This window comes from Cherax quadricarinatus, chromosome 9 (genome assembly GCF_038502225.1).
Source record: "Cherax quadricarinatus isolate ZL_2023a chromosome 9, ASM3850222v1, whole genome shotgun sequence".
In the NCBI taxonomy this organism is placed as follows: Eukaryota; Metazoa; Arthropoda; class Malacostraca; order Decapoda; family Parastacidae; genus Cherax; species Cherax quadricarinatus.
Genome location: NC_091300.1, coordinates 24281901 through 24305051, shown reverse-complemented (window position 1 = coordinate 24305051; position 23151 = coordinate 24281901). Strand labels below are relative to the sequence as shown.

At 39.0% G+C, this 23151-nt stretch overlaps 1 protein-coding gene across 8 annotated transcripts in view; it reads left to right on the top strand.

The window, feature by feature from the left end:
* The window catches only part of Ca-beta (Calcium channel protein beta subunit), a 485913-nt gene that overhangs the window by 388379 nt on the left and 74383 nt on the right, over positions 1-23151 (top strand). For all 8 annotated transcript variants that reach the window (XR_011391785.1, XR_011391784.1, XM_070083354.1 and 5 more), the window contains 3 exons: positions 1796-2060; positions 4270-4398; positions 13927-14095. Coding sequence is in view for 6 of the 8 variants with exons in the window: in XM_070083354.1 (XP_069939455.1) it covers positions 1796-2060; positions 4270-4398; positions 13927-14095 (563 nt within the window). In the remaining 2 variants the exon portion in view is untranslated. The remainder of the gene's footprint in view (positions 1-1795; positions 2061-4269; positions 4399-13926; positions 14096-23151) is intronic.

Genomic DNA, 23151 nt, shown 5'->3' with positions numbered 1-23151 from the left:
CATCTGCCGAGCTACCTCAGTGGACAAAAGAGAGGGTGGCCGGAAATCCGCCACAAAGCATACCTCCTTCGGCCACCACCCCCGGAATCCGAAAGGTGGCTTCCAGAGATACACCCATCGCCCGAGAGACACCCAAAGCCACCCTCCAGGATACCGGAGAGGGATCAGGACATCCCCAGGCAATCCAGATTCCACGGCAAACTACGCCACCGCCAAGAACCTCAACGGAATGGGATGGACCCCGGTGCCCTTTCCCGTACCTAGGAACTAGCGTGCCTGTGGGGAAAAAAAAAAAAAAAAAAAAAAAAAAAAAAAAAAAAAAAAAAAACGGCCAAAAAGGAAGGGCAAAAGGGAGGGGTGGGGAGGAGGAGGAGGAAAGGAAAAAGGGGAGGATGGGATAGGGAACGGGGGATTGGGGGGTAATTAGGTTCGGTCTGAGGAAGTAGACCGACAGGTCTAATTCCTCAGACCAAGAGCCTCTTCACCACGCCAAGGAGCCCCCCTTGAAGAGGAACAAGTGCCAAAAACAACGGATTGTTACGAAATGCTTCATATGACCTCACAGGATATGTTCACTCACCGAGAAACAACACGACTCTGCCTGCGAATGTGTGTGGGAGGCGGCTTTGTGTGCACGCTGGGCAATGGACGGGTTCCATACCATTGACGAAAACCGAGGAAATTGATAAAAACAGAACCAATATTTTGACCAAAAAAATCAGCGAAAACAGAAATAGGCAATAACGGAGATCGATGAAAAGCGAGGGTCCACTCTATTTAAATTTTAATCGAACTGAACGACTTTACTCTTTTCTTACATCCAACAACATACTTAACCTCTGCCATACACTCATTTTATTTTGCCTAGTACATATAGAGAACATTAAACTCCAGAAAATCCTCCACTTAAACTTTTCCTTGACTGCTACAACAGAATGCACAGTCACAATACAAGGCATAAGACACTCTTTGACATCCCTTGTGCCAGTCTCACACTATGCAAAAATACAATGCACATAAATGGCCTGAAGATCTGGAATTCACTACCTGAACCGGTAAAGGATCCCCTAACTAATTATAAATTTAGGACTGCTTAAAACTCATATCATCTCTCAATACTAACCAAAATAACTTCTAATCAGTTATTATATTATATGACCTCTAGTCCATTAAACTTCTGCCAATCCATGAAATACAGTGGACCCCCGCATAACGATTACCTCCGAATGCGACCAATTATGTAAGTGTATTTATGTAAGTGCGTTTGTACGTGTATGTTTGGGGGTCTGAAATGGACTAATCTACTTCACAATATTCCTTATGGGAATAAATTCGGTCATTACTGGCACCTGAACATACTTATGGAGTGAAAAAATATCGTTAACCGGGGGTCCACTGTACTACTGCTTGACCCATTAATTGTAATATTGTTTTTATTATGTGCAACTTCAAGATTATTATTCTTTTATACCTCCACCTTGACTACTTCACATTAGTATGAAGATTAAATAAAAAGTTTAATAAAAGTTAACCACTTATCTTGTCTAGATTTAAGTAACTCTTATTTACGTACTAGGATTAGTCTTCCCAAAATACCCCAGCATGATAGTGGCTTTCTTTGTACTTAGCAAACCAAAATTGTAATTACACATTGTAACCTTGACAAAGAAATAAAATCTTTATTCTTTTATTCTTTATATGTTTAATGTTTGTTTTGATGCTTCACCTTTTAAAATCATTGTTCAGTATTGAATTGTAATTACGGTATCCACTATAAATGGAATTATTGTTACAGGGTAATCATCACAAGGGTGAGTGCTGATATCTCTCTTGCCAAACGGAGTCTTCTAAACAACCCTAGCAAACGTGCTCTTATGGAGCGCTCCAACTCTAGGTCGTCCTGTATAGCAGAAGTTCAAGCTGAGATAGAGCGAATATTTGAACTAGCAAGAACTTTACAGTTAGTTGTACTTGATTGTGACACAATCAATCATCCTTCACAGCTTGCCAAGACATCTTTAGCTCCTATTCTTGTATATCTCAAGATCTCATCTCCAAAGGTAGGCTTATTTGAATAATGCAATACAATTCTTCTTTTCTAAAAAAAAAAAAAATTACATTTTAGCCAGATTGAGAATTAAAGCTACAGAAATGAGATGAAGTCAAATAGTAGTCAAAAACAGTAACTGGAGAATTATGAAACTAAGGGGCTAAGTATGTGCCTCTTAGATATGCATTCGGTTCTGGCCAAATACCGTATCAATTTGTCTTTATTTAATTTAAACTTTGAAATTTGTGTTTCTTATACAGTTGGCTAAGATTGCATTGCATTTTTCTGAATGCTTAATAAATGTCATCTGTGCATCCATTTCTTTTTTTTTTAATAATTTGCTGACTGTCAGGATAGTTTTCCTCTCATGCTTCATTACATGGGATGGCCCTCACACTTCATCTTAGGTACAGAACCCTTCCTACATGGCAAGAAAATCATTCTGCATGATGAGTGTGTTATGTAAATATAGCCCTTTCTTTAATGTAGTAAAATGTCATATAAAACAGAACATCATCTCAGTGATGTACCGAATTTTGTAAAAAATCACAATTTCTCATAAATTAGCTATGTATATGCAGTATAGGCCTCACTTAGTGAAATAAAATAAAATAGAATTTTTATTTACAATGAAGATACATAGGTTAATAGATTTTTTATAAAGTTTTACAGTGATGTTTTGCATGGAAAAATCCCAGTTAGGCAAAGCATTTTGGGCAAGTTAAGACTATTGTCAGGGGCAGTGTTAAGGGGATGCTTGGAGGGATGAAGCCCTGTAATAATTCCACAGCCTCTCCAAACCCACTAATAAAAATAATAATAATAATAATGTAATAAAGTTGGTAGAATTACCGACAATATGTAAAGTAAAAGGACACAAGTGCAACTAATGTGACATTTTATTGTGGCAACGTTTCACATGTAGGAACGATAACTTGAACAACGCCTGTGTACAACACCGAAATTCCACCAATCATCTCATGAAATTCAGAGACGCCCAATTAGTGATCAAAGAAACTAATTTCCGCAGACGCAAGTGCCTCGAATCAGCACTGATCGCTGTTTCGAATACAATTAAACAAAACAACGGCAGCTTCACCATCTCCGAAGTCTTAGCAAGAATCCTCCTGAAAACAGTAAACCCTGCCATCACATAGTCTCTCCTGTTATACTACACAAAGCACATTACAGAGAGTGAACACTGAAACAAGCTGCCTCTTATAACTCTATATTTGTCCAAACTATGTTACCCAAGGAATAGCTTTTATATCCTTTTACTCATGTACGAATTAATTGCTCTACCATATTGTATTACTTTTGTCACTACTACTACTACTACTACCACCACCACTAGTGAACATCGAAATGGTACCTCACTAGTATTGCACCTCACTCTGAGCCTTTATATACCCTCTGTGTCTATGTATTGTTTGTAATGGCTTGATAAAGCTCCTGGAGAGCGAAACGTTGCCACAATAATAATGTTGCTTCAAAACAAGTCTCTTAGCTCCCCATTCCAAGCAGATTGCTGCACCTAAGCCTCCTAGCATGAAGGTTAATTAAAGGCTAACTTAAAATTAAGACTAACTTAAAGCTAACTTAAATTTCCATAACATTGAAAAGCTCAAGTTTATGTGAATGCCAAGCTTCATATAACTTAATTGCCTGCAGATAAGATTATTAATGCAGTGATTGCTCTAAGTAACAAAACTTTTTATGACAGTACTATTAATATGAGGAGACAGTAATGCCAAACAATATTGACATCTTAATTTAGGGGTTAGGAAATGGCTGAGACAAGGACACGAGTTTCATTGTGATTTGGAATCAGTCACGTAGCAACAGGTCCATTTGACATGTACATGTATAATTAATCTTTGTGATTCACATCAAATTCAGGTGTTTCTAATGATAATTTTAAAGCAGTTGGCAGATAAGGAACTTTTTGGAAGCTCATTGTGACTAGTTCTTCTTAACAGATGAACACTAGATTAAGTTATGACAGAAATCGCTTTAAATTCTTTGTAGGGTCATTTAGTATAAGTATTGTATATGCATTATGCAGTTGAATGGCTGCCCATGTAATAACAGTATGGTAGGTTACTTAATATAAAATGGTAAGTGTCACACAAGAAGTTTGCTTAGAGAATTGAAGAATTTTAAATTTCTTTGTGATACTTTTTAGTACCCTTTTCCTTATTAATGAATTCCTCTTGCAGGTATTGCAGCGTTTAATAAAATCGCGTGGCAAATCTCAAAGTCGCAACCTTAACGTTCAAATGGTTGCTGCTGAGAAATTAGCCCAGTGTCCTCCAGAGATGTTTGATGTTATTCTTGATGAAAATCAGGTACGCTTAACCTAAACTGTGGCTTGCCTCAAATAAAAATTTTTTTGTGTGTGTGGGGGTAGACGGGGGGGGAGATTTTGAAAAACAAAAACTTATAGAATGAAAGACTGTATTTTTCTGAATCAAAGAAGACTAAAATGGGTGGAAACTTTAAAAACTTAATATTTTATGGTGTGTTGAAGTTGATGAAAAAACTAATCACTCATCGGTAACAGTTGCATAAATGCACCAGCATTTACAATTTACTGACATCAAGATACGATTGTTTTTCTGTTATTTTAATTGCATTAATGTTTACCACTTTGTACACTAATTTCTTATGATATTAGATATGCTTAATTAAAGATGCTTTTGCACTTCAGACATGGAAAAATGCTTAGCCCAACATTGCTTTACTTGGAATAAATGATATAATTGTTTTTATTCTATTTTCAGAGTATAAATACTCCTCAAAACATGGAAACAAGTAACAAATAACTAAAAAAGGCACAATACCGTGACTGGAACGATACACAAATAACCCGCACATAGAGGAGAGGAGCTTACGGCGACGTTTCAGTCCGACTTGGACCATTTACAAAGTCACACTAATGAAAAGGAGAGCAGGAAGCATTTATATATAGGCAGGAGGTGGAAGTAGTAGTAGTAGTAGTATGTCATCGTAAGCTCCTCTCTTCTTTGTGAGGGTTATTTGTGTATGGAAACAAGTCTCAGTGTTTGAGTTTACTGGGTTATCCTGGGTTAAATATACTTAGTGTGCTTTGTGGCTGAATTCCACTGTTAGTATCATGAAATTGTAATAAATTTGGAATACATAAGTCATCTTTGTGTCACATGAACACCCTGTTTGCTGGTAGGGAAGCTGGTGGTGGAACAACAGTTCCTAATTTCATTATTTACTTTTGCTAGTTAGGCATACTAGTACATAGGGCACACAGTCATTACCTGAATAGTTAACTATGATACACTGTGTGCACCCTCCTAGCCTTAGATTTTTTCAAATGTATGAATAGATTGAAGAAGACCCAAAGAGTTGTGATGAAGCCAAAGATATTGGCAGGTGGCAGATTTGAAGGTATGAAAAATTGTGCATACTAGTAGGTTGGACACAGTTGTCAGTTGTGTACTAGTAGGTTGGACACAGTTGTCAGTTGTGTACTAGTAGGTTGGACACAGTTGTCAGTTGTGTACTAGTAGGTTGGACACAGTTGTCAGTTGTGTACTAGTAGGTTGGACACAGTTATCAGTTGTGTACTAGTAGGTTGGACACAGTTATCAGTTGTGTACTAGTAGGTGTGTACTAGTATGTTGGACACAGTTGTCAGTTGTGTACTAGTAGGTTGGACACAGTTATCAGTTGTGTACTAGTAGGTTGGACACAGTTGTCAGTTGTGTACTAGTAGGTTGGACACAGTTGTCAGTTGTGTACTAGTATGTTGGACACAGTTGTCAGTTGTGTACTAGTAGGTTGGACACAGTTATCAGTTGTGTATTAGTAGGTTGGACACAGTTGTCAGTTGTGTACTAGTATGTTGGACACAGTTGTCAGTTGTGTACTAGTAGGTTGGACACAGTTATCAGTTGTGTACTAGTATGTTGGACACAATTTAAATATTAAAGTGGTAAAATGCTAACATTTTCTTAAGTATTTAACACTAAGTTTTGGTAATTAAACTTTTAACCCTTTCACTGTCAAGACCCCTGCTCACAGACTTGCTCTTAGTGTTGAAAAATATTCCCCTCCCCCCGCCAAAAAAAAATTCTTCCCAAAATCTTAAAAATAATTTTCAGAGTGTTATAAAAAAAAAATGCAATCAGTAGTTACCGAGATATAGAGGCGTGAAGTTGAGAGTGAACTGCTGATGGCACCATCAGCGACTGCTGTTCACTCGGTGATATTATTTTTACTTTTATTCTGTTTTTTCTCTTTTAATATTTTATTTTTTCAAGTAACTTTTGTGGCCTGTGAGACCAATATAATGCATATTGTATATATATCCACTCATTGTATGCAACACAATAACTGCACAAACATTATCATTATATTGTTTACAAAATTTGTTTACACAAACCAACAATTAAAAAAGTTCTTTATTACTATTGTTCTATATTATATGTACACAAATAGAGTCACTGGACACATTCCTAGAACTGCTACAGTTTGTGGAACTCTTTGAAACATGGTGTTACCTGGATGTTACCTGGAGAGAGTTCCGGGGGTCAACGCCCCCACGGCCCGGTCTGTGACCAGGCCTCCTGGTGGATCAGAGCCTGATCAACCAGGCCGTTGCTGCTGGCTGCACGCAAACCAACGTACGAGCCACAGCCTGGCTGGTCAGGAACCGACTTTAGGTCCTTGTCCAGTGCCAGCTTGAAGACTGCCAGGGGTCTGTTGGTAATCCCCCTTATGTATGCTGGGAGGCAGTTGAACAGTCTCGGGCCCCTGACACTTATTGTATGGTCTCTTAACGTGCTAGTGACACCCCTGCTTTTCATTGGGGGGATGGTGCATCGTCTGCCAAGTCTTTTGCTTTCGTAGTGAGTGATTTTCGTGTGCAAGTTCGGTACTAGTCCCTCTAGGATTTTCCAGGTGTATATAATCATGTATCTCTCCTGCCTGCGTTCCAGGGAATACAGGTTTAGGAACCTCAAGCGCTCCCAATAATTGAAGTGTTTTATCTCCGTTATGCGTGCCGTGAAGGTTCTCTGTACATTTTCTAGGTCAGCAATTTCACCTGCCTTGAAAGGTGCTGTTAGTGTGCAGCAATATTCCAGCCTAGATAGAACAAGTGACCTGAAGAGTGTCATCATGGGCTTGGCCTCCCTAGTACTCCCTGTACTCTGATGAAGTGTTATGCACAGCGCTGTTTTACACTCCCCACACATAAAATGAGTGTCTGCATTTTTGTGGGTAGGTTGTTGTGGTTGTGGTTGTGCAGGTTGTTGTGGTGTATGGGTGGTTGATGTTGTGGATGTGCTGAGTCAGCAGCATGGCTACCAGCCTGGGGTGCCGCTGGTGCCACATGAAGCATTACATCACCACCACCACCTGCTGCCACATGTATATTATCCATCCCAATTGTAACATCACCCATTACCCATACTGCCTTCCCCACCAACCATGCTGTCTTCCCCACCAACCATGCTGTCTTCCCCACCAACCATGCTGTCTTCCCCACCAACCATGCTGTCTTCCCCACCAACTGTGCTGTCTTCCCCACCAACCATGCTGTCTTCTCCACCACCCACATGGAAATAAGTCACTGTCTGACTTTTTTGGGTTATCCTAGGTTCACTACACATATGCTGCTATGTATGATAATCTATGTAACTGTATTTGTGTATAACTGAATAAACTTACTTACATGCTGTCTTCCCCACTGCCCACGCTGTCTTCTCCACCACCCATGCTGTCTTCTCTTTTCACTATCGGTTCCTGATGTAAGGCCATGGGATGTACTCCAATATGTACTACTACTACTTGGAATAGCATATGGCACACTACCATATTGCATAGTCTCATATAAATTGATGCTTCACTGGAGAATATTCCTCTTCATTGTTGCTACTGGAATTGCAATCAAGAGCTTGGAAATCACAATCAATATCACTGTCATGACCAATGCTCTCATCTGAGTCCTGGACATGGGAAAATATGAGTTTTCTCTTTTGCCGTGGTACAACTGAACTTGAACGAGACGGCCCAGCACCAGAGGTGGAAGGTTGATAGTCGTCTGGGTTTTCAGCACTGTTTCTGGTATCCTGGGCATTGCATTTGGCCACAAACTCCTCAAAACCATGAAATTCATCTTCATGACACTTCCATCTGTGTTAAAACTATTACTTGGGAAGAGAAGAGTCTCAGTTCACCGGCAAGTGAAGTATTCCTTACCGTTAGGCATGGTGAACAAGGCGTACTGAATTGGCACTCCCATAATGCATTGCCTCCTCAATTTTTTTTATACTGTGCACAGTGGGCACACAGACACATTCTCTCACAAGTAGGCCTACCAACTTTCTCCTGCCAGATTTGAAGCTGCTAGAATTTTGGCATAGTATTATGGGACCGACACTGGCATGCAAGCTGTAATATTACGAGACCAACAGTGAAAGGGTTAAGTATCAACTCTATCCACTTTAAGTAGTTTTGGTGTTTCAAATTATTGATATTTAATCACAAAATAATTGGTGGTCTGTTGATGTTCATCAATTTCAAGTTGGTAGACAGCAACCACCCAAGGAGGTACTACCGTCCTGCCAAGTGAGTGTAAAACTAAAGCCTGTAATTGTTTTACATGATGGTAGAATTGCTGGTGTCTTTTTTCTGTCTCATAAACATGCAAGATTTCAGGTACATCTTGTTACTTCTACTTACACTTAGGCTACACTGCACATACATGCACACGTTCATATATACACACTCATCTGGGTTTTCTTTGATTTTATCTTAATAGTTCTTATTGCTTTTCCTTTTATATCCATGGGGAAATGGAATAAGAATCTTTCCTCCATTAAGCCATGTGTGTTGTAAAAATGCCAGGAACAATGGGCTAGTAACCCATTTTCCTGTATAGCCTACTAAAAAGAAAAAGAAGAAAACCATCAAAGTGGGATGTTTGAATGTGCGTGGATGTTGTGTGTACGATAAGAAAGAGATGATTGTGGATGTTACGAATGAGAAGAAGCTGGATATCCTGACTTTAAGTGAAACAAAGCTGAAGGGGATGGAAGAGTTTCAGTGGGGAGAAATAAATAGGATTAGGTCAGGGGTTTCAAATAGAGTTAGAGCTAAAGAAGGAGTAGCAATATTGTTGAAGGATAATTTATGGCAGGAAAAGAGGGAATATAAATGTATTAATTCAAGGATTATGTGGAGTAAAATAAGGGTTGGATGTGAAAAGTGGGTTATAGTAAGTATTTATGCACCTGGAGAAGAGAAAAGTGTAGAGGAGAGAGAGAGAGAGATTTTGGGAAATGTTGAGTGAGCGCATGGGGAGTTTTGAACCAAGTGTGAGAGTACTTGTGGTTGGGGATTTCAATGCTAAAGTGGGTAAAAATGTTGTGGAAGGAGTAGTAGGTAAATTTGGGGTGCCAGAGGTAAATAAAAATGGGGAGCCTTTAATTGAGCTAGGTGTAGAAAGAGGTTTGGTAATAAGTAATACATATTTTATGAAAAAGAGGGTAAATAAGTATACAAGGTATGATATACCACATTGTGAAAGTAGTTTGTTAGATTATGTATTGGTGGATAAAAGATTGATGGGTAGGCTTCAGGATGTACATGTTTATAGAGGGGCAACTGATATGTCGGATCATTATTTAGTTGTAGCTACAGTTAGAGTAAGAGGTAGATGGGACAAAAGGAAAATGGTAACAAGTAAGAGAGAGGTGAAAATATATAAACTAAGGGAGGAGGAAGTTAGGGTGAGATATAAGCAACTATTGGCAGAAAGGTAGGCTAGTGCAAGTATGAGTAGTGTGGGGGATGTTGAAGAGGGTTGGAATAGTTTTAAAAATGCAGTGTTAGAATGTGGGGCAGAAGTTTGTGGCTATAGGAGGGTGGGTGCAAGAGGAAAGAGGAGTGATTGGTGGAATGATGAAGTAAAGGGTGTGATAAAAGAGAAAAGGTAGCTTATGAGAGGTTTTTACAAAGCAGAAGTGTTATAAGAAGTGCATAGTATATGGAGAGTAAAAGATAGGTAAAAGAGTGGTGAGAGAATGCAAAAGGAGAGCAGATAATAGAGTGGGAGAGACATTGCCTAGAAATTTTAATGAAAACAAGAACAATTTTAGAGTGAGATAAACAAGTTAAGAAAGCTTAGGGAATGAATGGATTTGTCAATTAAAAACAGAGTAGGAGAGTTAGTAGATAGGGAGCTCGAGGTATTGGGTAGATGGCAGGAATAGTTTGAGGAACTTTTAAATGTTGATGAAGAAAGAGAGGCAGTCATTCATGCACTGGCCAGGGAGGCATAACATCTTTTAGGAATGAACAAGATCAGGATGTGAGTGTGGGGGAAGTGCATGAGGCATTACGTACAATGAAAGGGGGTAAAACAGCAGGAACTGATGGGATCATGATAGAAATGTTAAAAGCAGGGGGAATATAGTGTTGGAGTGGTTGGTATTTTGTTTAATAAATGTATGGAAGAGGGGAAGGTACCCAGGAATTGGCAGTGATCATGTATAGTTCCTTCATATAAAGGGAGGGGGGACAAAAGAGATTGTAAAAATTATAGGGGAGTAAGTTTACTGAGTATACCAGGAAAAGTGTATAGTAGGGTTATTATTGAAAGAATTAGAGATAAGACAGAGAGTAGGATTGCGGATAAGCAAGGAGGCTTTAGAGTGGGTAGAGGATGTGTAGATCAAGTGTTTTCATTGAAGCATATATGTGAATAGTATTTAGATAAAGGTAGGGAAGTTTTCATTGCATTTCTGGATTTAGAAAAGGCATGTAATATAGTGGATAGGGGAGCTATGTGGCAGATGTTGCAAGTATATGGAATAGATAATAAGTTACTAAATGCTGTAAAGAGTTTTTATGAGGATAGTGAGGCTCAGGTTAGGGTGTGTAGAAGAGAGGGAGATTACTTCCCAGTAAAAGTAGGTCTTAGACAGTGATGTGCAATGTCACCATGGTTGTTTAGTATATTTATAGATGGGGTTGTAAAAGAAGTAAATGCTAGGGTGTTGGGGAGAGGGGTGGGACCAAATACAAAATGGGAGTTGACACAGTTACTTTTTGCTGATGATACTGTGCTTATGGGTGATTCTCAAGAAAAGTTGGAAAGGTTAGTGGATGAGTTTGGGAGGGTGTGTAAAGGTAGAAAGTTGAAAGTGAACATAGATAAGAGTAAGATGATGAGGGTATCAAATGATTTAGATAGAGAAAAATTGGATATCACATTGTAGAGAAGGAGTATGGAAGAAGTGAATGTTTTCAGATATTTGGGAGTTGATGTGTCAGTAGATGGGTTTATGAAGGATGAGGCTAACCATAGAATTGATGAGGGAAAAAAGGTGAGTGGTGCATTGAGGTATATGTGGAGACAACGTTATCAATGGAGGCAAAGAAGGGAATGTATGAAAGTATAGTGGCACCAACACTTATATGGGTGTGAAGCTTGGGTTGCAAATGCTGCAGTGAGGAAGTGGTTGGAGGCAGTGGAGAAGTCCTGTCTAAGGGCAATGTGTGGTGTAAATATTATGCAGATAATTCGAAGTGTGGAAATTCGGAGAAGGTGTGGAGTTAATAAAAGAATTAGTCAGGGGCTGAAGAGGGGTTGTTGAGGTGGTTTGGTCATTTAGAGAGAATGGATCAAAGTAGAATGACATTGAGAGTGTATAAATCTGTAGGAGTAGGAAGATGGGGTAGGGGTCATCCTCATAAAGGTTGGAGGGAGGGGGTAAAGGAGGTTTTGTGGGCGAGGGGCTTGGACTTCCAGCAAGCGTGCATCAGCATGTTAGGAGTGATTGGAGATGAATGGTTTTTGGGACTTGACAAGCTGTTGGAGTGTGAGCAGGGTAATATTTAGTGAAGGGATTCAGGGAAACCAGTTATTCTTATATAGTCGGACTTGAGTGCTGGAAAAAGGAAGTACAGTGGACCCCCGGTTAACGATATTTTTTCATTCCAGAAGTATGTTCAGGTGCCAGTACTGACCGAATTTGTTCCCATTAGGAATATTGTGAAGTAGGTTAGTCCATTTCAGACCCCCAAACATACACGTACAAACGCACTTACATAAATACACTTACATAATTGGTCGCATTGGGAGGCGATCGTTAAGCAGGGGTCCACTGTACAGTGCCTGCACTTTAAAGGAGGAGTTTGGGATATTGGCAGTTTGGAGGGATGTGTAATTTGATGGTATATATATAATTGGGCCCTGATATTATATTCTATAAGGAGTTTATTATATTATTTCAGGTCACTTTTTATATTGTATCTTTATGTTTGCTTCTCAACTGTTGTATCTGGGCACATCTGCAAAAACATTGATTATGTGTGAATGAGGTGAAGGTGTTGAATGATGAAAGTATTTTCGTTTTGGGGATTTCCTTTCTTTTTGGGTCACCCTGCTTAGGTGGGAGATGGCTGACTTGTTGAAAAAAAAAATTAAGATTTTTAATGCAGTAGACTGTTGATTAAGACAATCTATTACTATGTTTTTACTACAAGATGGTTGAAAAATTTTAGCACTTTTTATCATCATGTTATAATGTTCATTTATGTTGGTGTGAATTAGGGAAAAATGTCTAAAAGGTGATACAGGAAGGTTAGTAACTGATAAATTCACTGTAACTAAATATTGCTTAGCATTTAACAGTCATTCACTTATCCTAGGTGTGTTTAAATAAAAGTTAAGTATGTTAATGTTTGATAATAAAGTGTGAAAAGTACAGTAATTCAATGAGAAGGTGAAGGGCTAATCTTGCAGCAGCACCACCATGATCAGTGACTCGTGAAATCTTAACACAATTTCAAACAAATCATTGAGCGGGTCGGATTCAGATCCACGGCAGACGAGTCCCACCTGTTCTGTAATTTGCCATCATCAGTGTTTGTGTTTGAAGTTAATAAGGTCACCACAGTATACACCATATATGTACATGTATATATATGAATTGTTCTCACCATGGGAGCCACAGGCCTAACTAATGAATGCAACTAAATTAGCTGTTTCCTGCAATCTGGGCAGTATGTGCAGTCTTGTCATATTTTTTGCATCATCAGGGCTAAACTGGGAGGATATTGGAGATAATATTTATATACAAATTGAGAGGGACTCCAGGATTTACATACCCTTTTCCTCTTTTCATTTGCATAATCAGGGTTGTGATGAGAAGAAACTATATTATCTTATGTACATTGTGCATCAGTTTGGATGTTAGAACTTTATTGTGTGATAAATGAGTCACAGATTCTGCATTCATGGATTCTGTAGCTGTCTATGAGGGCAATGCCTTAAAAATTGAAACTTAAAAATAATGCAAAAATTTCCCTTTCAGTCACTAGCTTCAAAAATATTATCAAAAAACACATCCTAAATCTGCCTTAAACCCTACATGGACAATTTATTTTTGAGCCTGATGTCTGATTAGCAGCCCTGTTTATCCAAATTGTATTAGCATTCTTACTATCTTCATGCTATCACCAGTGTGTTTCACCATGTATTAATTCATATACCAAATTGTTAGAGTATTTAATTGTTAAATATGGCAAACTATAGCATTCTAATAAACTACTTAATTTGTCTCATTGTCTGGTAATTATAATTTAATATTAAGGCTGCCTGAAATACTCTGCGTATCAAAGAGACTTTCTATAAAGTAATTTATACATATCAATTACTCAGATGCCAATTGTATATTGTATACCATTTTATAGAAATCAAGTTGTTTGTTTTTTATTTGTTTTTGTGTGTTACAGTGTATACTGTACACAGTGAGAGAAATGACAAGCTGAAACCTTAATTAAAAGCAAAGTTATGTATGCACTTATGTATAGCTATTTTATTGCAGCTTGAAGATGCATGTGAACATATAGCAGAGTATCTTGATGCCTACTGGCAAGCAACGCATCCTCCCCTTCCTCCACCTCAGATCCAGCGACCAATTCCATCACCTCATACTAGCCCACGGTCCAACCATGCGCAAGGAAATCTTATGAGAACTAATACTACACCACCTGGTAAGTAGAATGAAATAACACTAACAGTGCAATTTTAGTGCTTTTAGGGACTGCACAAATAAAAGGTATAATAAGCAAGTGCAATTGGGAAGTTTGTCTCAGCATCAGTGGACAAAGGATGGAGCCTCATCATGTTTCAATAATAACCATACCCACACTATGCTAATCTCTAACCAAATTTGAAGCAACTCTCCCAAATATTCTATTATCCCTTATCTATTAAACCATCATTACAAACCTAAAAATGTATGTTTGTATCATAAATTGTACTACCTCATATTAATAATAGAGTAAAATATTGAATATTTTAAATTTACCACTCTTTACCTGTCTAAGTAAGTAAGTAAGTAAGTTTATTCAGGTATACACAAATACAGTTACATAGAATTATCATACATAGCAGCATATGTGTAGAGAACCTGGGATAACCCAAAAAAGTCAGACAGAGTGACTTATTTCCATTGGGGTCCTTTTACCTTATTATTATAATATGAAGGTTATAATATTTTCTTATTATTCTATAATGAAGATAACATCTTATTATCATACTAAAAAGACTATCTACTACACGAGGGTCATTAAGACTATCTACAATACGAGGGTCATTACTAGGAATAAGGTAAAATTTACACGTATGTTAGCTAAAAAATAAAAAATCATTCCCCTCCCTTTCTGTAGCTGCATTCATCAGATGCCTTTTGGCACTCTTCTTGAACTGGTTCATGCTATGACTGGCTTTGACATGTGCGGGTAGTCTGTTCCATTCCTTTATTGCTGTACAATAAAAGGTGTTTGAAGCCTGGCCAATGACTGTGGGTACTACAAAGTTGTGCTTTCTCCCCCTAGTACTATGATTGCTTTGGTTCCCAACCTTGACAAAATTGACAGCAAGATATTCTGGACACTGTTTGTGAGCAATTTTATAAACATGATTTAGCTTCAGTTGTTTTACTCTGTCTTCAACATTCAGCATATCCAACTGCTGTAATTCATCCTGGCCTACATGTTCTCTTGGTCCCAGCCCCAGGATGAATCTTACGATTTTGTTCTGGGTGATTTGCAGTCTATCTTTCAGTTTTTTTGTCAAGGCAGAGTACCATGAAGAGCAAGCGTAATCCATATGGCATTGTATAAGGGCTATACATAGGGTCCTGCGAGCCTCAGTAGGTAGACACTGTGCTTGTCTATACAGGAACTTCAGTCTGGCATTCGCTTTCTTTACTACACTGTTCCCTATCAATTCTCCTGACATGCATGGGTCAAAGGGGATTCCCAGATATTTTACTGATGAAACCAAAGTGATGGGCTCCCCATTACACTGGATATTAAAATTATTTACCCTTCTCAGTTTATGTTTCGTGCCAAAGAGAATGGCTTCAGTTTTCCCGAGGTGTAATGATAGTTTGTTGTCTACTAACCATTTGCTGCAGGACTCCAGTTCCAGTGTTAAAACATTAACTATATCTTGTGGGTCTTTACCTGACACTAACAGGGCACTGTCATCTGCATACAGTAGGAGTTTGCACTTGACACTGATAGGCATGTCATTGACATAACATAAGAATAATAAGGGACCCAGAATACTACCTTGGGGAACTCCACATGCCATCGGCAGGGGTTCTGATTCCGTTTTGTTGATTTTGACAATTTGTTTCCTGTTGCTAAGGTAGGACTTAAACCATTCTACAGAACCTATACCGATAGCTTGAAGTTTCTTACATAATATATTGTGGTTGACAGTATCGAAGGCCTTTTGCAGGTCTAAGGTTACCATACCTATGAGGTTCCCCTTTGACATTTCAGTTCTCAGGTAATCCATCAGATTAATTAAGGAGGTGTCGGTTGAGTAAGATCTTCTAAAGCCCGATTGATAGCTATGGAGAATGTTGTTGTCATTAATGTCATTAAGGGCGGTGTACTTGACAGTACACCGCCCTCTCTAGAATTTTGGATATTATACTGAGTATACTAACAGGCCTATAGTTGCTGACATCAGACCTACTATTTTTCTTGAAGATAGGAGTAACTCTGGCCTCCTTGAACCCCTCCAGTACGGTATTAGTGGTGATTGATAGATTTATTATGTGAACAATAGGGATTGACATTTCAGAAGCACCATCTTTTAGGAACTTAGACGGGATGTTATCAGGGCCTGTGCTCTTAGTTGGGTTTAACCTGCTTAGTTCTTTTTGAATAAAGTCATGAGATACACTTACTAGTTGACAACTGTTTGGGGTTACCCCTTTATTGGTATAGTATGTTTGAAACTTATCAGAGTCTGTGTTAAAGGTATTTGATGCAGCTGGTAGTTTACTTACTAGTGTTGATGCAACAGATGTGTAGTAGGAATTAAAGCAATTTGCCACCTTAGATGTTTCGTGGCATACCTCATTATGGATAGTGAATACTATGTTAGATCTATCTACTGGCTATACCCCAACTGTTTTAGTTGTTGCCATAGCTTTCTGGGGTTATGCTTATACTCTTCAATTTTTGAGCAATAGTGCTTTGCCTTTGCTCCGTTTATATGTCTCTGTACTCTGTTCCTCACCCTTTGGAATTCATTTAGTGCTGCAATATCCTGTCTGTTTGCTTTAAATCTTTTTAGCAGCTGGTCTCTGAATTTCATATTATCTAATATCTCAGTAGTCATCCAGGGTTCAGTTCTTCGTTTAATCCTAACCTCTTTAACTGGTGCAATATTATCAAGGATGGTAGTGAACATTGCTTTGAATTTTTCCCAGGCATCATTTACGTCAGTGCAACTTGTTATCTCTGTCCAATCACAATTGTGTAGCCTATTTACCAGTGTTTCTTTACTGTAGTTTCTAGTTGACCTCATTTTTATTGTCCTGTGTAGGCCTATCCTATCCCTAGTGATTTCCCTGGTGCAGTAAATGATGAAATGATCACTAAGACCTGTGGTAATGACGCCTGACTGAGTAATGTTCTCAGCGCGGTTGTCTTTCTCTCTTCTGTCTCGTGTTTCTGTTCCTTCTTTGTTTATTTCACCACTTCCCCTTTCACGCACCTCTGTGCACTTGCTCTTCCTCTGTGGGCACCTAGCTCTCTTGCAGTGCTCCCCTTCCTTTGTATTTGACTGGCTCGTCCTCCTTATTCTCCACTTCTACCACTACCACTACTACTACCTCTTCTACTACTACTACTACTACTACTGATGAAATTAAGACACATGTGCGGCGTCTGGTTGTCTTTGTTTTGGACGTTTCGCCATCCAGTGGCTGGCTGGATGGCGAAACGTCTACGATAGGGATGCCCAGGAGTTGCGCATGTGTCTTAATTTCATCTTGTCGGTATTATATACCATTCTTGTACTACTACTACTACTACCACCACCTCTTCCTGCCTATATATAGCCGTCCTGCTCCACTTCTGGTTAGTGTGACTTTGTAAATGGTCCAAGTCGGACCGAAACGTCGTCGTAAGCTTCTCTCTTTTATGTGCGGGTTATTTGTGTATGTGGTCAATTAGGGTGGCTGAGAACTGTGTGATCTGGGTTGGTGTATTAATTAGTTGAGTGTAAATACTATTTAAACCTAGAATTTGATTATACCTTTTGCATAGCCCGTTATTTTGCTGCTGAAAACAAATATTGAAGTCGCCCAGTATTATTGTCTCGCAATTGTTTTCAAGTCCAGACAATACTCTGGAAAAGTCTTCTAAGAACTGGTCCTGGGTGGGAGGGCAGTAACTAGTCCCTACTAAGATGGGTTTGGTCTTGGGAAGCAGCACTTCAAACCATAGAAACTCCAGTTTATTGTTATTTAAATCAGGTCTTGGGTTGTAAGCTAAGTCATTTCTAATGTAGGCACATACTCCACCACCCTTTCTGTTCCTATCTAAGCGTTTTATATTGTAACCTTCTATTTTGACCTCGTTGTCAGTCTTGACCTAGACTTAAATAGTCTTTAAGTATTAGGTTAAGTCTGCCTGATATGCCCCAATATGATAGTGACTTTCTTTGTACCAATCAGATTATGAAATGTAAACACACATTGTAACCTTTGTAAAGAAATAAACTTTTTTTTTTTATTTTTGTTTGGTGCTTCGTGTAGAGTGTTATAAAATATGTACAGCCTCTTCTCACTTACCGATGTACTCATTTACCGACAACTCGGAGTTACAATGGGGTCTCTGACCAGTCGGTATTGTACGCCATACAAGAACTCGGGTCATGGAAAAAGGCAACGCGGTATCTCAGTGTCAAGCATCTTGGTCTCCTTCCTACAACCACTCAGCAAACTAGCTTTCACAGTCTCCAAGACTACATATTTGTACAAATTTGTGCTTTATTGTGCACCCCATAGTACAAGATAGAGTTAAAAGTTCAGCAATACCTGGAAGAGGAAAAACAAGAAGAAAGTTGAAGAAGTACAAAAGAAGTTCACAGTAAAGGGGTTAGCTGGTACTTGCCTAATTGTACTCACCTAATTGTGGTTGCAGGGGTCGAGACTCAGCTCCTGGCCATACCTCTTTACTGATTGCTACTAGGTCTTCTCCCTCTCTGCTCCCTGAGCTTTGTCATACCTTGTCTTTAAGCTATATATGGTTCCTGCCTCCACTACATCAGTTGCTAATGATGTAGTGTTGGTGTGTTCATCTGTGTATTTGCATTCTCCGTGTCTCTCGTGGCAGCTTAAGAAATTATTAAACTCATTGAATGAGGTATGTCAATGGTAATAATATTCATAATAATTAATAATAATATTTGCTCTAGAGTGCTTTAAATGTCAGCTACCAAACCTATATGAAATATGCATGACATTTAACCCTCTCAGGGTCCGTCCCGTAGATCTACGGCTTTACGTTCAGGGTCCAAACCGTAGATCTACGCCAAGAGCTCAGCTCACTCTGATAAACTGTGAGTGGTACATTTGGGCCTAGATATGAGAGAATACATCTATGTGGTATGTGTGCACCACATAAAACAGATCCTGCAGCACACTGTGTATAATGAGAGAAAAAAAATGAAATCATGATTTTTCGATTAAAACAGCAACTTTGCAGTGTTTTTTCGTATGTCTTTTATAGTTGTATTTGCGATTTCTTGGTCTCATTTGATAGAATGGAAGACATATTACAGAAATAGAGATGATTTTGATTGGTTTTAGCATTGGAAATGGCTTGAAACTGAGCTCAAAGTAGCGGAAATGTTAAATTTTTGCCGATATTCAAGAGTAAACAAACGACCTCACACTTCTAATACACGTCAGCTGGTGGGTCTAATATACATTCACAAATATGGTGATGATATTTATACAATTATTACAGTATTGCATAACAGTAAATCTTCTATTTTTTGGTGTGAATAAAAATTCATTATGTGAATAAAAAATCAAAATGGAATTTATTTGTAAAGCCTCAAAACATAACTAATGAACAGAGGAAATGTTAGTTTAGTGCCAGGAATGCCTACATTGTTCATTCTGGACCCTATTTTGAAATTGGAATATTTTGAACTTTGTGTTAAATTGGCCAAATTAACAATTTCCGATCACTTTATTTTGTAGTTGAAACAGTTGACTTGGCGATTTCTTGTGCTCAATCGATAGAATAGAAGTAATACTAGTGAAATAGCTAAGAATTTGGTTGATTGGAATAATGTAATTGGCCTAAAATGGGAGTCAAAGTCGGCAAAATCGCCGATTCGTAAATATCGCTGACACATCAAAATTCGCGAGAGCATAATTTCGTCAATTTTCCACCAAATTTCGTACTTTTTGTTTTATTACCTTCACAAAAAGATTCTCTACGATTTCATAAGAAAAAATAACAAATTTTTTTTTTTAAAATTCTTGGACACTGGTGCGTGACTCCAGATTTGGGCCTTGGACCCTGAAAGGGTTAACCCCTTGAATGTCACAACCCTAAATCCTGAGGTGTCTCCTGGTGTCGCAAAATTTCTGAAAAAAAAAAAAAATTCCTTGTGAAATGATAGAGAATCTTTTCGCGATTGTAATGACACCAAAAGAACGAAATTTGATGGAAAACTGACAGAATTACACTCTCGCAAAGTTAGTGACCTCGGTGATATTTACGAATCGGCAATTTCGCACACTTTGAGCCCTATTTTTGGCTAATTCCATTGTTTCAGTCTACCAAACTCATAGCTATTTCTTTAGAACTCCATTTTTTTCTATCGATAAGTACAAGAAGCTTCCCATTTACCAATTTCAATTACCCAATAACGTGGTCAGAAATTTGCAATTTGGCCAGTTTCACGAAAATTAAAAAATATGACAGTTTCAAAATAGGGTCCAGAATGAACAATGCAGACATTCCTGGCTCTAAAATAACATTTTCTTTGTTCATCAGTCACGTCTCCAGGCCCCTCTGAGGGCCTGGGTTCGATTCCCAGGCAGAGTAGAAACATTGGACGTGTTTCTTTCAACCTGTTGTCTATGTTCCCCATCAGTAAAATGGGTACCTGGGTGTTAGTCGACTGGTGTGAGTCGCATCCTCGGACACTGACCTAAGGAGGCCTGGTCACAGACCGGGCCGCGGGGGCGTTGACCCCTGGAACTCTCTCCAGGTAAACTCTCCAGGTAAACAAAAAATAGAAGATTTACTGTTCTGCACACTACTGCAATATTGTAATAATTGTATAAATAATGTCAACCCATTCATGACTGCATATTAGAATGGCTACTTGGACATTTATTGGAAAATGACATCATTTGTCTACTTTTCAACATAACCAAAACTCAAACATTTCCCCTACTTTGAGCTCCATTTCAAGGTTCTTTTCTTAGTAAAACCAATCAAAATCACCTCTATTTCTATAACATGTTTTCCATTCTATCAAATGAGACCAGGAAAACGAGAATACAACCATAAATACTATACGAAAATAGACCACAAATTCGGCATTTTAATTAAAAAAATAGTCGGAGTTTTTTTCTCATTATGCACTGCGTGCTACAGGATTTTTTATATGGTGCAAACTGACCCCACAGACCCATTCTCTCACATGTGGGTGTACCAGCTTTCTCCTGCTTGATTTGAAGCCGCTAGAATTTATGAGTATATATACAGTGGACCCCCGCATAGTGACTTTAATCTGTGCAAGAGGGCTCATTGTTATGCGAAATGATATGTATGCGAATGAATTTTCCCCATAAGAAATAATGGAAATCAAATTAATCCGTGCAAGACACCCAAAAGTATGAAAAAAAAATCTTTACCACATGAAATATACATTTTCCTACACACAAAGAGAAGGATACATGCACAATAGTAGAGTAGTACATGCACAATATATATTGTGCATGTACTACTCTACTAAATGAAGAATAAATGACACTTACCTTTATTGAAGATGCAGCAATGACTGATGAGACACTGTGTCCTGGGAGTGCCTTTTCCTCCTGAGTACTGTAGGTCCTGTTTGGCATTTTCTTCCAGAACAGGCCTTATCACACTGTGTATGCCACTACGATTCTTAAATCTCTCAAACCAACCTTTGCTGGCTTTAAATTCACCAATATGAGCACTAGTTCCAGGCATTTTTCCCTGTTCACCTGGGTGTTAGTCGACTGGTGTGGGTTGCATCCAGGGAGACAAGATTAAGGACCCCAATGGAAATAAGTTAGACAGTCTTCGATGACACTGACTTTTTTGGGTTATCCTGGGTGGCAAATCCTCTGGGGTTAATTGTTTCTTGGTATTCTCAATAAGCCACACCAACAACGGTGCTACAGCAGCAGCAGCAGCAGCAGACGATGCTACAGCAGCAGCAGACGGTACTACAGCAGCAGCTGACGGTGGTACAGCAGCAGCAGCAGCTGACAGTGCTACAGCAGCAGCAGACAATGCTACAGCAGCAGCAGATGGTACTACAGCAGCAGCTGACGGTGGTACAGCAGCAGCAGCAGCTGACAGTGCTACAGCAGCAGCAGACGATGCTACATCAGCAGTAGACGGTACTACAGCAGCAGCAGACAGTACTACAGCAGCAGCAGCAGCTGACGGTGGTACAACAGCAGCAGCAGCAGCTGACGGTGGTACAGCAGCAGCAGCAGCAGCTGTACCACCAATAGTAGCGATGGTTGATTGGGGTTTATTATACAACCTGGCCAGCTCGGAGACACGCACTCCACTTTCATACTTATCAGTGGTCTTTTTCTTCATCTCTATAGTAATTCTCACCCTTATTGCTGTAGGGTTGGCACTAGAAGCTTTCTTGGGGCCCATGGTCACTTATTTTGCAGATAAAATCACCAAAAACACTGTAATAATACGAAATGTTCCGATTGTATGCTTGGATGTTACCGCGGAGGCTGGCTGGTAAACAATGCCACCGGCGGCACATGTGAGGCTGGCTAAGGGCGCACATTGGACGTGTCTCGGACGAAGAGCGGTGAGCGGGTTTTTGAGCAGTATGCGAGGCAAAATTTTTGCGATAAAAGCGAGCGGTATGCGGATTGAATGTTACGTGATGCCGACGGTATGCGGGGGTCCACTGTACGTCAAAAACGGTGACTCGTAAGACGTATATATACAACCGAAACAGAGTGCTAAAGCACTCCAGAGCAATTATTATTTATTATTATTATTATTATTATTATTATTATTATTATTATTATTATTATTATTATTATTATTATTATTACAGTGGACCCCCGCATAGCGACCTTAATCCGTGCAAGAGGGCTGGCTGTTATGCGAAATGTTCGGTATGCGAATGAATTTTCCCCATAAGAAATAATGGAAATCAAATTAATCCGTGCAAGACACCCAAAAGTATGAAAAAAAAAAATTTTACCACATGAAATGTTAATTTTAATACACACAAACTGAAAAAGGCATGCACAATTACATGACACTTACTTTTATTGAAGATCTGGTGATGATTGATGGGATGGGAGGAGGGGAGAGAGAGTGTTAGTGTTTAGAAGGGGAATCCCCTTCCATTAAGACTTGAGGTGTCGAGTCCTTTTCTGGGGTTACTTCCCTTCTTCTTTTAATGCCACTAGGACCAGCTTCAGAGTCACTGGACTTCTTTCGCACAACATATCTGTCCATAGTGGCCTGTA